This window comes from Bombus pyrosoma, linkage group LG6 (assembly GCF_014825855.1).
Source record: "Bombus pyrosoma isolate SC7728 linkage group LG6, ASM1482585v1, whole genome shotgun sequence".
NCBI classification, from domain to species: domain Eukaryota; kingdom Metazoa; phylum Arthropoda; class Insecta; order Hymenoptera; family Apidae; genus Bombus; species Bombus pyrosoma.
Window position 1 is genome coordinate 4,492,795 of NC_057775.1, and position 14,317 is coordinate 4,507,111.

Genomic DNA, 14,317 nt, shown 5'->3' on the forward strand with positions numbered 1-14,317 from the left:
ATTGCCGAACGAAATAGAGTAAACATAATAAAATAATAAATTTTATTAAAACACAATTTTTTATGAAATATAAAAATATAGTGTTTAATCATTACTTATTATCTAACGTTTTTTATACAAACATGGCTTTAAAGTAATAGGAGGTAGATTATTTCTTTTACCTTTAATGTCTTTTTCTTTCTCAAAGTCTAAAAAGTAAAACAAGTTGTGTGATAAATCTTTCCAAATAATTTTGAAACCATAACTATTAATTGCTTCTATAAAATCCTTTACTTGTTCAAATCGACTTTCAACTTCAGCTATCTTTAAAATACCACTGCGAAACAAATAAATTTTTGTTATACAAGTTTAATTTATATTAAAGTTTACCAATATATATACTCAATATATATTCATTTATATTATTTACTTTTATTTTTGTACTTACCCTTTTTTAAGAACCCTATTTGCTTCTATAATATAGTCTTTAAGATTAGTTCCCATAAGTGATAGGCAAAATACAACAACATTTACACTACTTGTTAACAGATTTGTATGTGCCACATCACAAGCAGTTACATTTTCATTTAAAGAAACAAAATCAAAAGAATGTACTTTATGAGGAACTTCAGTAGCAAGCCTCGCTTCTCCACATCCAAAATCAGCAACTATGTATTCCTTTGGCCTATGACATGATTAATATTTATATAATGTTCAATGTAACAATTATATATCAATTTATAATTGTAATAAATATACTAACACTTTTTTAACTGAAGCTATTACAATATCAAGAGGATTTACAGGCCACTGATCGACTTGTTGTTTATATCCCTCATGATATGCCTTAAATGCATCAGGATCGTTTTTAAAATATTTTTTAGACTCTGAACTTTCATTATTATAAAGTGTTTCATTTAGATATCTGAACCTAGAAGCTTTTAATTTAGTCATCATTCTTTGTCTTAAAGATTGTGGTTTCATATTTATTTCCTTCTTTTTTTGTTCTTTTTGTTTATTAGCAAGCAATGTTTCCAAACGCTTGATATCTAAGTTACGGTTTATAATTACTTGTGAATCATTATTTTTTTTTTTTGACACTGTTGAAAATTTACTCTCTTTTTGCCTTATTTGTTTTTTTAATACTTTACTCAATTTTTTTGTTTTCTCATTAAGCTTTGGCTTCTGTTTTATTTCAAGTCCTGTAGATTTTGATTTTGCTTTTTTTGCAAGCTCTTTATCATTACTAAGTTTATTCTTAGATTGATCAGAAATTTTATTCTTTTTATTTTGTTTTTGCTGTTTTAGTTTTTTGTCGTTAATTTGCTGATTCTTTTTATTTTGAACTTGTCTACTTATTTTACCTTTGTCCTTGTTTTTTACATTTACGACTTTTACAGTGTCAGAATTCAAAATATTAGTGAAAGCACGCTTTTCTCCATTCTTGTGTATTTGTTTGACCGTTTTAGTTAATTTATTTTTCGTAGATTTGTTTTTGAACTTCAAATTGTGATCTTTAATAATAGCGGATTTATGTTTATTCTTGTCATCTTCCGTTTGTTTCCTTGTCTAAAATATGTATAGTAAATGTAACTAGATATAATAGGCATAAAGCGGATATTTTATGATTTGATGTGATTGCAAACGTTTTCTACTTTATATCGTGTATAAAAGTATAAATATATATAAATGTTCTCTAAATACATATATTGTATAACCTATTCTAACTCACCTGAAGGTTATTCTTTGAGCTAACATTTTTACCAGTATTTTTTGCATTAGTGGCATTTTTCTTTAATTTTTTAGCCATATTAGTCTTTTATTATACTTTTTTTGTACACAATTATAAATATTAATAAAAAAGTACTTCTACTCTTCACCTTCTATGGTATACGTACGTTGTAACAGTCGTTATTAATTTCTTAAACAAATGAATAAATTATATCAGTTCTGTGGAAGGAATCTTTTGCCCGGGTTCATCTCTCTCCACATATTATTGCTACAAGAATGGAGAGTTCAGAAGAAGATTAACATACTTAATACGATTTCCCTCTCTTTTTACCTGCTTTTTTAAAACAAACAATTACGTATAGTTAAGAAACTTGTTTAGCTGCATATGTTTAGCATCGTATCTATCATCAAACAGACGAAATAAGTTCCGAAGCTATGGTTTATATCATAAAAATGTTTAATTTATTCACAATAGATGGCGTTTATTATAGTAATTGATAGGTGCTGCCATGTAGAATAAGTAAACGATACTCAATGCATATCTGTCTTATTGTTTTATGTTAATAATAAATAATATTAACTTACTTTTGGACATTATTTCTTTCGAATATAACATTTATTTTTCCATTATTTATATATCTTTACTATTTATATTTAGCTATAAAATATATTCAATCATACGCCCCTTATACTTAAAAATACCTGCTTAGATATTAAAATTGAAGTCAATGTCAATGTGCGACACGTAGATTGGTTGATTTGATCGTTGGATAGTAACATTGATAAAACTCACTGTTTCATGGATCTTTCGTTTCACATTTCATATTCACTTAAATATCTTCATACTTTTGGACCATATGATCCTTTTGTCATAAATACTTGTAAGAGACTGTTTGAATTGAGCTACGTAACCAATTTACATTTGCTCGCTTGATTTGTACTGTGATGTAGTGTATAATTATCTGCAATAGCTTTGTACGTGGCTTTCAGCGTGTTTGCCAAGTAAATAAATCGAAACTGTTCTTAAAATGTCAGAGTATTCCACGGATTCGCTAGAGGATGCTAAAGAAATCTCGTCAAGGAATCAGAGTTCTTTACACGGAAAGTGTAAAAGTGGATCTAACCTAAAGCCAACTAAAATCTGTAATGTTAATTTACCTATTAATCTGTAATTAACTCAGAAACGAGGGAAGGGTAAAACATGTCAATATTTACATTTGTCTACTATCAGTAAAATTACAATTTATAACGTTCTTAATATCATTTAATCACTACAATACCGATTATAAATAGCTTGAGAGCTACTTAATCATTATGATATAATATCATTAAGCGATATTTGAAACGCTATTGAGGCGCTATTGATATTTCATTTGAAACGCTAGTATTAATTTTTCTTGTTGTAAATAGATTATGTTTCAATTATTGTTTAAGCTCTTAGGTAATACATAATTATTCTCTGATATCTAATACCTTTGCTAAGAAACAGTAATGAAAAGGTGAGATCGATTCACTCGAGGGTATTGTCTTTCGTCTCGTTTCTTTTTTACCGGAAACGTTTCAGATATCGGATCTAATGAAACTACGCCGAATACCCACAAAGACACCGGGACAGCCAGCGGTAGGAATGCAATAATTGCGAACAGAGGACTCGTAGACGCGTCCAAGCGACAACGCCCGGCGTCTTCGAGGAACGAAAAGCGAGACGTCGCGGATCGGCTTAAGAGAAACGTAAGATCACGAGCGTAGCGTGATGAGAGACCGTTTCGATTTCGAGGTTACAACACATTTCAAATGAGACATTTTGCCGATTTTATAAACTAAGGACTTCAATTTTATATTATTCTATTATCTTTTATTTGATTCGTTTCAACTGTTCGATAGGTAAAATTATCTCTTTTGTTGCGAACTTGTACTGTTTAAATTAAGACATTTTTAAAATCTTGGTTTGTTACTAGTTTAAAGATCGTAGGATGACTTCACAAATTTTTCTAGCTTACAGATCGTAGAAAGACTTTTCATAAACAAGCTAGATTTCAAAGTTTCTGTTGGTGAAATGTATAAACATTATTATTTATCTGTTTATGACAGAAATAGTTCCATTCTATTCACACTTGCTACACTCCCTTGCCACTACGAAATTTTAACAATAAATTTGTATTTAAATAAGAATGTCCTGCAATGTATGACATGTGTAATACATTATACCGATCGCGTCCAGACAACGGCTACCTAGTGAAAGATGAAAACTGGGTAGCGGTTATCCGAAGAAAAGAAAGGTCATTAGCCTCGGTATCGGAACGTAACAGCGTGACTGAGCTTCGAAAGCACGGTTGCAGTGACACGATCACAGCTGACATCGCCTAATCGTGGGATACCCGAGCCAAAATGAGTTCAAATCGGAGTTCGGTCGCTAAATCAAACTTGTTTATTCCTATTTTTTAGAACACGGACAATTCAAGACGAGGAGACGGCGTCAACAAGGGAGTCAATGCAAGGTGTACCAAGCGTTTCTCCAAGACGTTTACAACGAAACGAAGTTGTTGTCCGAAGGATATACCGATGGTTATGAAGACGGACAAAAAGCTCGGAAACGTGCTCGCCCCGAAGGTTCAGCAGGCGAGGAAACCATGCTCCTATTTGGAGCTTTATCGTCGGAGATTCAGTTAGTCCGAAACGAAATGATGTTACTCTTCCTCTTGCTTCGTGACCGACACAAGGGGCGGGAAGAATACATTTACGCGAGGCCGCTCGAAACGCCACCGGAACGATGCAATTTTCCTCGAAGAACGTTTACTTTGGTCGTGATTAGATGTCTTCTCGACGCCGGTGATATATATCTACGCGGAGGATTAGAACGTACGATGGTCATCTCAGGACCGTCCTTTCTTGTTTGTTTGCCCATGGTCCAGCCATGGTTCTGCTTTATTGTTATTTGGACGCGTTGAATTTTTCTTGTAATTCAAAGCGCGGTGTGTCCACTAGTTCCGGCTCTCCACGGGAAGAAGCGTTGTTTTTGAGAGAGTGGCTATTTTTAAAAGGTTACGTGTGACAAAGTATATACAACGCCCTGGAGATTACGCGAGAATTGCTGTAGTTTAATACCGAAGGGATTTGACTCGAAAGCTTTGAGATAGGTGGAAGCATGAAGAATTTGTCAGGTTGATATTAACGATCTTCAAATATTTGCTTTAAGTTTTGTTGTAAATGTAGACTGATCTTTATTAATGTAAAGATCATTAACCCTCGTCTAGCATAGGATAGATTACCGTTGCCAGGAGCGTTGGATATTTTATTTTGCAGCGATTATGCAAACAGCTGGCTCAACCTACTGACATACCCCCTTACCTAATCCCTACATAACTATTTGTTATTATATAAATTAATTTGGAAAATTGAATCGTTCATATAATTTGATAGAATAAAAGTAGGTAAGTATAACTCAGAAAGTGTTAGATGAAATGGGTAAAGCTTTAATAAAACTTGCCACGAAAATAATATTAATTAAAGTATAATGCATAGTTTTCTTCGTAAGTTTCTAACTATTGCTTGTTGCAATGTGAAAGTATTGAAGAAATTAAGACATCGTTTGCTTTGAAAAGTTCGTTAACTATGTTCTTTTTACTTTTAATTATTTTACATTAAAATATTTCTTTTTAGCCATAATATGATATTAAAGTGAAAAAAAATTAACAAAAATCTATTTATCAGGTCTTTTTGTTGCGATCTTCGTGTGCAACAGTCTAATGAGAAAGGCGAAGTATTTGTAAGAGACAAAACTGTCCTAGTCTTAGGTGTCCGAGGATTGAATATCAAAAGATTTGGAAATGTCTTTGCTTCAAGTCGCGTTCAAAATAGCGATCGTTACTTTAATTTCAAACCGGTAGGTTGAAGAACGTCTGGACCAAGATGTATCTTTCGTTTCTTGTTGTTCGCAGGTGGACCACAATACAAGGTTCGATCCCCAGAGGGTTCCACCTTGTCGGTCTGCGGCGACAGCGAACGAGAGGAGCTCAGTGACGACGATACACGTTCATTGGCAACCCCTAGGGACGATCAAAGCGAACTGAGTTTTTATCGGCGTATAATCGAGGGATCTGCCGATCCTACGGCCCTTGCCAACCGATCCACTAAAACTGTGCGTGGATCAGCGTTCCAAGACACGAACACTATCTTCTGTAGCTCGAAAATGGCTAAACACAACACGTCTGACGATAAATCGAAGACTCTCGGCTACAGGCCGTATACCATCGAGGAGTACAAGACTCTGTCGATACCGAAGCTCGATCGATCTCTTGGGCCCGATAAAGTTGAGATGCAAGCGAAGGTAGGTGTGTTTCGTTTGTTCCCTTCTAGTACATCCTTTGACCGTACTTAATTGAGCTGGGATTTATTCATTGCGACATCGAGATCGGAGAATGGAGGAGTTTGGTATTGGAAACAGATTGGCTGAAAATGTTAGGATTGCTGCTAACAACCTTACGTAACTCAAGGTCGTTCGAGTTGTGATTTTTATTACGTATTTCTTGAATGTATTCCTTTCGACGACTTCCTAAACCCATGTTTGATCTTTTATGATTTACGAGGAACTTGGATTTTTATTCAGTATAGTATTTATGCTAATATCACATAATTATAAATATTAAAACACAACTTATCGGTAGACCCTATACAACGCTGTAGTTACATGGTGTATTATATGTATTTATGACTAAAGTGGGAAAAATATACATATATGTATATTAGAATAGATACAATAGGTGGCAATATATGATACAGCAATCAAGTAATAAATTTAACTGCTTGTTTTACAATTAAATCCTATTAGGAGTTCAGTCGTATGAACTCAACATTTTTACTTGGTGGTGGAGTGGTAGGAAAACTTTCAGAATAATTAGATGCACAATGTGAATGAAAGTTATTTCGCTACAATTATCCGACCTAATTAAATTAATTAACGAGTTTCCCTTTATATCTCGATATTCGAGAATAACGTTTCTAGTAAAGAATCCATTGTTAATGATACTAGAAATTCAATGCTTATATATCTCCATTAGAAGGAATCTTTTTCGACATGCATTTTCGTATTCATGAAACATGAATCGTATTTTTGACGATTCGTGGATGAGCGCGGCTATTCGGGTTAAAGTCGAGTTAGCAAAAGTTCGAACAGAGACATCTAGCAATCTCGTTTCCTTGTCCCACCGGAAGTTAACCTGCCGGAGCCGAGAAAGCGAAGTAGAAGAAACTTTGCTTCCGTCGACCCATCACAGTTTACAATTTCACGGAAGACCTAAAGCGAGTTAGCTTGTCGCCCGTCTTCGTAACTTCAATCTAATAAACATGCGGCCGTTTCCTTGCAGCTACCTTATCATTTCCTGTCCTCTATTTTCTTCGTGCGAGTCCTATCAAATTCGTACATCGAACGATACGTGGAGAATTTCATGGATTTCCGGCCAGGCACCTTTTAGCACAAACTTCCGGTATATAAATCGTCAGTTATATCATCGATGTACGCATCAGCAGTGGGATGAACTTTTATCTTTAAACGTTCGAAGCTGTTTATATTATATGTAGCACGTTACTTATAAAATATTCGAAACTTCTACCTAAGTTGTACAATAAGTTCGTTCGCTTTTCGATATTATATTTTCTGGAATATTAGGGAAATATCACGTAAATTACACGACATACTTCTCTACGATCTAATAAACAATAAGATAATAATTTCTAAAAATTTCAATTATTTAACGATTCGTTAGGTTTACCTTGCTTTCTATATAAACAAGATCGTACATCGTTGATTAGATCGTAAATAAAAGCAACGATCTTTGACATTCTTTTGAAGAAATGCAAACTAAGTTATAACACCATCTAATAAGATGGTGCTGCGCTGTAAGGCGGCGGATGCTTTGGAAAAATCGGCAGTAATGCTGTTCCTCTGAGATGGCATTTTGGTCGAGCGTGCCGGTGCAGCTTCGACAGTCGCGCGACGCCAGCCACACGACGAGGAAATAGTTGTCGCCGTCGTACTCGGAGACACAGTAAATTCCAGAAGCCTTTGAGCTAAATACTCGAGAGGTAGAAGGTCGGTTTGTAAATTTTTCAGAGTTCCTAGCACCGCGAGTTGGAACTCGACTGAAGAATGGGGGAAAGGGGAAGGTGGATAGCTATGGTTACCCGTGGATTCACGCGCATTCTCTTCCAGACACGTATTCGCATTCTTGTTCGCTTTTAAGGAGAAGGAATTCCATTGGTCCAACCACCAGCCGTTATTACGGCAACGATTTTAGCGGATTGGAAATTAAAATTTTATCCATCGGTTCAGCGACGACTTTTCATCAACTTTTATTTACCTGGGTACTCTGTTTCTTTGATCAAAACCCGACAGCTGTACACGGATTTTAAACGTTTTCCTTCATTTTTCTGGAAGCAGGCGTCGGTCACGGTTATTTACGATTTGAGAAAAACGCTTGGGTGATCACCGAGAATTTTATTTAAGGAATTTTAGTCTTTTTTCTTTAAAAGGAACGATGGAATGAAGATTTCTCGAAACATCCGAATAGATTTATTCGTGAAATGCGGAGATATTTAAATTTCTATTATGGAATACAGAAATTGTGTTACATCAAATTTATCTTGTTATATTTTCCTCTTTGTGCACGAGGATGTAAATTATTGTCAGCATATTGTTAGAATAGGAACAAAAGTTTCGAAGACTGTATTGTTTGCAACAATAAACAATATTTCACTAACCTACTGCAACACAAAGTTATATCAAATCGACGGAACTGTAATACGAGCGAAGCGTTACAGCGGAGCAGTTCTATTTAAACTGGAGTATAGTTTTAGAAGATGTATCTTGGAATATTTAGTAGCTTGAGGATAATTTTAGTCTTCAGTTGCAAGCAAAATCAAACTTATGAATTCAGGCGAGCACACCGTTGAATAATACTTTGCGAGAGAACTGTTTGAGAGAAACTGTCTGTATTGATTTAAGGGATTGATCATTCACCGATGCGTAAACGTGAATTGAATTTTTGATATATGCCAAATTTACATTTATACTTCTTTATTTATCGCTTTGTAATTTCTTAAACACAACGAATCGAGTCGCGACGCCAAGCATAATTGCATTAAAAATTTCGAGCTAACTGGAAGATTCACGTTAAACCAGTGTACACGAAGGATGTAAGGTTCCTCGAGGGAAGGAAGTGCACGTACGTGGACGACACAAAAAGAAGTTTCAGGCCGCAAGTTGCTCCCAGTGAAAAATACCGACTTTATTCGAGTATCTTTCTTACAGCCGCACATTTATCGTACATACTTTCGCTATTATCCAGGATTACCGAGTAACTTGGTACCGGTATAGATAAGTACACCGATATACGGGAATAAATTTGTTCTTGGTGGATGCACCGTCGGGAACAGTTTAAATGAAACGCCGCGCCGGAGGAGGTCAGCGGAATGGAACAAGGGGACAGCAGAGACACACCATAATTCCCATAATTACACAGACACCCAAAAGGTTGTATTAATATTGCCTGCGGTTTAACTTTCCATGATATTAACTGCACCGACATGCATTAACGTTGTGGTTTCACGAGAGGCGCAACGTGTGAACAAGAGAAACAAAAGAATAGTGAGATATACTACAAAGGAAAACAGAGTAGCGCGACAAAACAGGAGGCTCGAAACGACGATCGAGGAAAAGAGGGTGAAATAGGCAAGGTCGTTCATTGAAACGTCGTTTGTTGGCTTATTTAACTTTGAAGGATAAGTTCATGCAACGCGATCGAGTCTGACTCTTCTGCCAGATACAATTTCCTCTTTTCCTCTTCGGGTTCTTTTGTTCTTCCCTTCTATCTGGTCCGGTTACCACCTGCCTCTCACCCATCCTCCCTATCCTTTCCTTTTGCATCGTCCTCCTCTTTCGACGAGCATTTGCATAATCTACTTTACTCGCTGGATTCGGCCGGGGAAGAGTCGGCACTCGACGATTTTCGGTGTAGCTCGATCGATCGATCTTACTGCACTTTTAACGGGCAAACCCGCGCCGGATGCTCGGTGGTTGCGAATGTATGTGTGTGTGTGTGTGTGTGTGTGCGCGCGGTTAGCAAGAATAAGAAGGAAGGAATAAGGGGAAAAGAGAGAAAGAGAGAGGAGGAGAGAAATAAGAGATACCATATACGCATATAGACGGTAGAAGTATGTCGTTGTCAGACGCTTCTCGGATATAGAGGTTGTACGTGTACGTGATCGCGCTACCGGGAACTTGTCGAGAGGTGACGGAGGTCGCAACGTGGGGTTTTCATAAAAGGTAAATAAAACCCTTGGCGTCCGTCCGAAGCTCCCGGTTTGTTTAGTTTTTTGGAAGTTTCATCGAAACGATGGCAGCTTTAGGCATTGTTTGTTGTTGCAGAGAGAGTGGCTGATGCGGCGAAGGTCATACGGGAACTCAGTTAGCGCGCGAAATCGCCAACGGATACTGCTACGAGCGCACAGGATCAAGGTACGGGTCATGCGCACAATTTTGTTGTATAACGTCGGTCGAGATCTGCGAGCTACGTTCAAATGCAAAGTAGTACGATTGATTCTTTGCTTGTTCATTTTTGAGTATTATTTTTTGCAACATTGTTTAGAATACAAGATTATAATTTTGTGTTATTCGTTGTGATTAGTAGCGAACTTGTACAAGAAACATAGACAAGTTTGTTTTAGCGTTTACGTTTGTATCATTTATTAAATTTCTATTAAAGAGAACAAGCTAGCTTCTGTCAGCACAGAAATACAAATTCTGTGAAAAAATGAAAACAAACTACGTAAGAGCGTTATTTCTTTGCTTTTTTGTTTTGACGATGTTTTGCACTTTACTCGAAATTAATTTGCAATAAACATTAAAACGCGCAACGTTTTTGCACTCGAGGATGCTCGTAAATAATTGTACACATTTAATTACTTTTATCGTCGATCAGTTTTTCGTTATTTTATACAAAAACGTTACTGGAATGAAAAAGGTTGAAGCAAAAGTTTGGAAATATTCGATACGTACGCGTGTGATAATTTCAATTTCTAACAATTTTGCAAAACGTAGTATCAACTTTTTTCGGTTCGTACGCGGAAAATTATCGCTATTTTGGCCCTAAATTCATAAAAAGTTGTAAATCAAATCGAGTTGTAGCCGCGCGAATGAAAATCAACTATCCATGTTCGAAACTATAATAACGTAGAAAAAGGATAACCGAGGTATGACAGGATGACGAATTAACATCGTTCGCCGTTTGCTCGCGTTACGCTCGATACTTAATTGCCAATTAGAGAACGCAAAGAGGCATCGTGACGAAAACTGATTCGTTTTACTTGTTCAGCGCGCGAAAGTCAAGCCTCGTAATGGTCCTCCGGAAGATTTATAAGCGAAATTAATTACGTACGTATCACTTTCGCGTTAACAATGGCGAGCGCCTCTTCGTTTTTTCCCCCTCTACTCGTTGTTCGTTTCATCTTCCCTCGGTTACGCGTTTTGTTCCAACGTTTGTTACAGGATCGTTAACGTCATACAACTCTCGTCATTGGGCTTTTAGATTTATTTTCGCGGAGGACTGGAGAGTGCACCTCTGGAATACTGCACCGATGTAATAATTGTTACACAATGAATCGTGACTCTTTAATTCATCGCTTCTCATTGGTCTTATGATATGAAATTTACTTGATTTCGTCATCGTAATTACATCAGAGATATACGTATGTATAGATGCGTTACATACGCATCCATCGTCGGAGTACGTTACGTTCCTTTTCATCGTTAAGGAAATTAAGTTTCCTTAATGATAATTCAGTCGAGTTTAGCAAATCGAGAGAAATACAGGTAGGATAGGTGCAAACGTGTTTGGTAGTTTGTTTTAATTACACGCTGCTTATCGAGCAGTCGTTCATCGGTGATACGGTATGCAAAATTAGTCCTTAGCCGTTAGGTGGAGTTAGATCTAATCATAAGACGCCGACGTTGAAGAGGGAGGACGAAAAGGGCGGGAAAAGGACGAAGGAAGGGTAGTCGTGTGGATGCTGGCGGGCAAAGTAGAGACCGGTATCCGAAGCTAAATCCAATTATATGCACAAAGCGAGGGTTGCACGCCGCAACTACCACAAGGACAGGGCAGGAATTGAGGATACGAGGGCGAGAGAAGCTACAGAAATTCTCTACACGTGGATAAACCTACGTTACATCTCTCTGAAAAGGCGACCGGGTCCCGTGACTCGCCTACCGTTACCGGAATTAGATTTTGCTTACTTTCGTCGTTGTGAGAGTGGTCCCTGCTTGTATCCTCATCTGTCCTGCCCGTTTCTCTCTCTCTCTCTCTCTCTCTATTGATAATCGCGGTCTGAATTTCAACGAGTTACGCTCTTTATGCATGTTTGCTCGGAACTTTCTATGTTCTCCCGTTGCGTCGACGTACCGGTCACTGCAAAACAATTTACAAAGGAATTTCGGAACGGTTCGCGACGTTTCTCAATACCGATCCCGCCGACAGGGAGCTATTCCAAAATAATTTCGCGCTAAACTTCCATGTGCGACGCGAAATTTTTAAGGAAACGATCGATTTTATCGACATCGGAATAGTTTCGGGAACTAACGTTATCATTAGTGGAAGTTCGTTGCCTTCTAGGACTCCAGGAAGTTACTTTAGTTAAAGGTGAAAATTACTTTCACCTTTCTTCACTTTATAGTTAGGAGGACTTTTATATTATATTGTATTGCATTATAAATTTTTGATTTTTCCTTTTTTCGCCTTTTGCCAGAGTGCAGAGGATATTTGAAAGTTTTTGATCTTTCTGCTTTATTTTCGTACAGCATGTGAAAAGACTTTTGAACTTGTTTTAACTACTGACTTTTCCTTTATGTCCACAGACCAAGGATACTACCGCTGAAAAATGTTTCCTGCCTTTGAAGGATCAGCAGATCGATGCAAAGGTAAATCAAGAGTCCTTACTCTCTTGTGAACGCTCAACAATGATTCTTTTTCTGATATCTCTTTGTACGATTGTCCAAAAAAGGGGATTCTTCCTGAGATGCTTTCAACTATCTTAGCATTTTTATTGGTTTGATGGTAGATCGATAGTGGTCGTTGCATTTCAATGCAGGACTATGCAGTGCATTTAAAAGGAAAATAAAAATCCCATCAGTTTCATTTTTATATTTTTAAATAAATATTTATCTCTTACTTCCTTGATATTGAGATATATTTCGTTTTTCTAAATCTTACCTAAATAATTGCCCTATTACACGAAGTAATATTATCGATATAATAATTTCTATTATAACAGATACAGGATGATTCGATGTCTTCGGCGATATTCGAGGATCAAGAAATTGCGCAAAAAGATAGTGATATAGATGGCGACAGGTATTCAAAGAAGAACCGCGACGTTTGCAAGAAACCGTCATCAAGGAGGTCGTGTAAGAAATTCGAACGAACGTCGAGTTTCTGTTCGTCGTTAAATTCGCACGACATCATTGAAGATTCATATTTGGAATCCCTAAGGCAACGTCATCTTTACGAGAAGGAAATGGTAGACCGTATTATAAACCAAACACTGTGCTCCTAACTATAGGGAACACAACATTGTGAATAATTTAGTTCCTCTTCCGAGAAATTGTGAATACGAGATGTATTGAAATTGAAAAATTTCACATAAGCGTATCTTTTCTTTAACTCATTTAATAGGATGAATGCCAGACCATGGCAAGCAATTTAACAAGGCTGAGATAATTGGAATGGTAGATAGAAAAGAATTGGAAAGTAGATACTAATAAATGATAAAAGAGATAATTTTCTTTTTATAAAACAGCACAGTTAGACTTTAATATAAAATTTTTCTTTTTTAATAGAAGTTTTCTTCATATTCGATAATTAAAACCACATTACTTTTGTTTTCGTTTACAGGAACTATGTTATTACTATAAGCTTTCTTTACGATAACAAAGAACTTACTTAAATATCGATTATTTCAATGAAGGATACATTTACATTTTCACTGGAAAACGAGTTTCGCTAAACATTTAAAGCGGTTGTGGAAGCATTTACATAAATCAACTTCCACTGACGGGTACATTCGTTAGCTGCCATCTTTTTCTTCGGCTGTTTTCGAATTTCTCTAATTTCTTTTTCTTGCGCAAGGATCTCCGGTTCCAATCGTCTTCTCTTATCAGAGACAAGACGTTTCTAAATAAATTATACTTCAATGCCGTACACCCTAGAGATTAGTCGATGGATGAAATATTTAAACTTAATTCCATTTAGATGACTTATTCATTAAATGTTATCTCAGGGTTCATGGTTGGTGGAGTATAGGTACTAGTTGGCATGACGGCGCTTATACAGCCGGTCACGCATAACTATGTATACTTTTCTATTCATACCGGCAACTAGACTGTATGATACACCGGGGAATGCGGGATCCCGCAAGCTGTCTCGGCAAATTCAGAAATTATTCAACACTTTTTGACGTCTCGAGTACCTGGCGGTCTGGTTTGCCAGAAATGTTAACCTGTGTTAGGGCTTCACTAGGCGGACTCACGGACCACTTTTATCCGCGATCATCCACCGGA

General features: G+C 36.6%; 2 protein-coding genes across 7 annotated transcripts; one reads left to right on the forward strand and one right to left on the reverse strand.

Annotated features, from left to right (window-relative positions):
- Positions 1-25: 25 nt before the first annotated feature.
- LOC122568592 (ribosomal RNA-processing protein 8) lies at positions 26-2,565 on the reverse strand. Of its 4 annotated transcripts, none has more exons than XM_043728506.1 (5): positions 2,504-2,565; positions 1,712-1,900; positions 743-1,548; positions 428-664; positions 26-316 (listed from the first exon to the last, which is right to left on the reverse strand). In XM_043728506.1, the coding sequence occupies exons 2-5, from the start codon at positions 1,787-1,789 to the stop codon at positions 103-105; spliced, it is 1,335 nt and encodes a 444-aa protein (XP_043584441.1). In that variant the 5' UTR covers positions 1,790-1,900; positions 2,504-2,565; the 3' UTR covers positions 26-102. The 4 variants fall into 4 exon arrangements, with proteins under 4 accessions (XP_043584441.1, XP_043584440.1, XP_043584438.1 ...); XM_043728505.1 differs by having other exon boundaries at positions 2,413-2,548; XM_043728503.1 differs by lacking the exon at positions 2,504-2,565 and adding an exon at positions 2,042-2,169 and having other exon boundaries at positions 1,712-1,978.
- LOC122568595 lies at positions 2,494-13,553 on the forward strand. Of its 3 annotated transcripts, none has more exons than XM_043728508.1 (7): positions 2,494-2,591; positions 3,275-3,441; positions 4,156-4,375; positions 5,649-6,037; positions 10,133-10,222; positions 12,617-12,679; positions 13,033-13,553. In XM_043728508.1, exons 1-7 carry the CDS (start codon positions 2,510-2,512, stop codon positions 13,312-13,314), a joined length of 1,293 nt encoding a protein of 430 aa, XP_043584443.1. In that variant the 5' UTR covers positions 2,494-2,509; the 3' UTR covers positions 13,315-13,553. The 3 variants fall into 3 exon arrangements, with proteins under 3 accessions (XP_043584443.1, XP_043584445.1, XP_043584442.1); XM_043728507.1 differs by lacking the exon at positions 2,494-2,591 and adding an exon at positions 2,598-2,853; XM_043728510.1 differs by lacking the exons at positions 2,494-2,591; positions 10,133-10,222 and adding an exon at positions 2,594-2,853.
- The last annotated feature ends 764 nt before the right edge of the window (positions 13,554-14,317 follow it).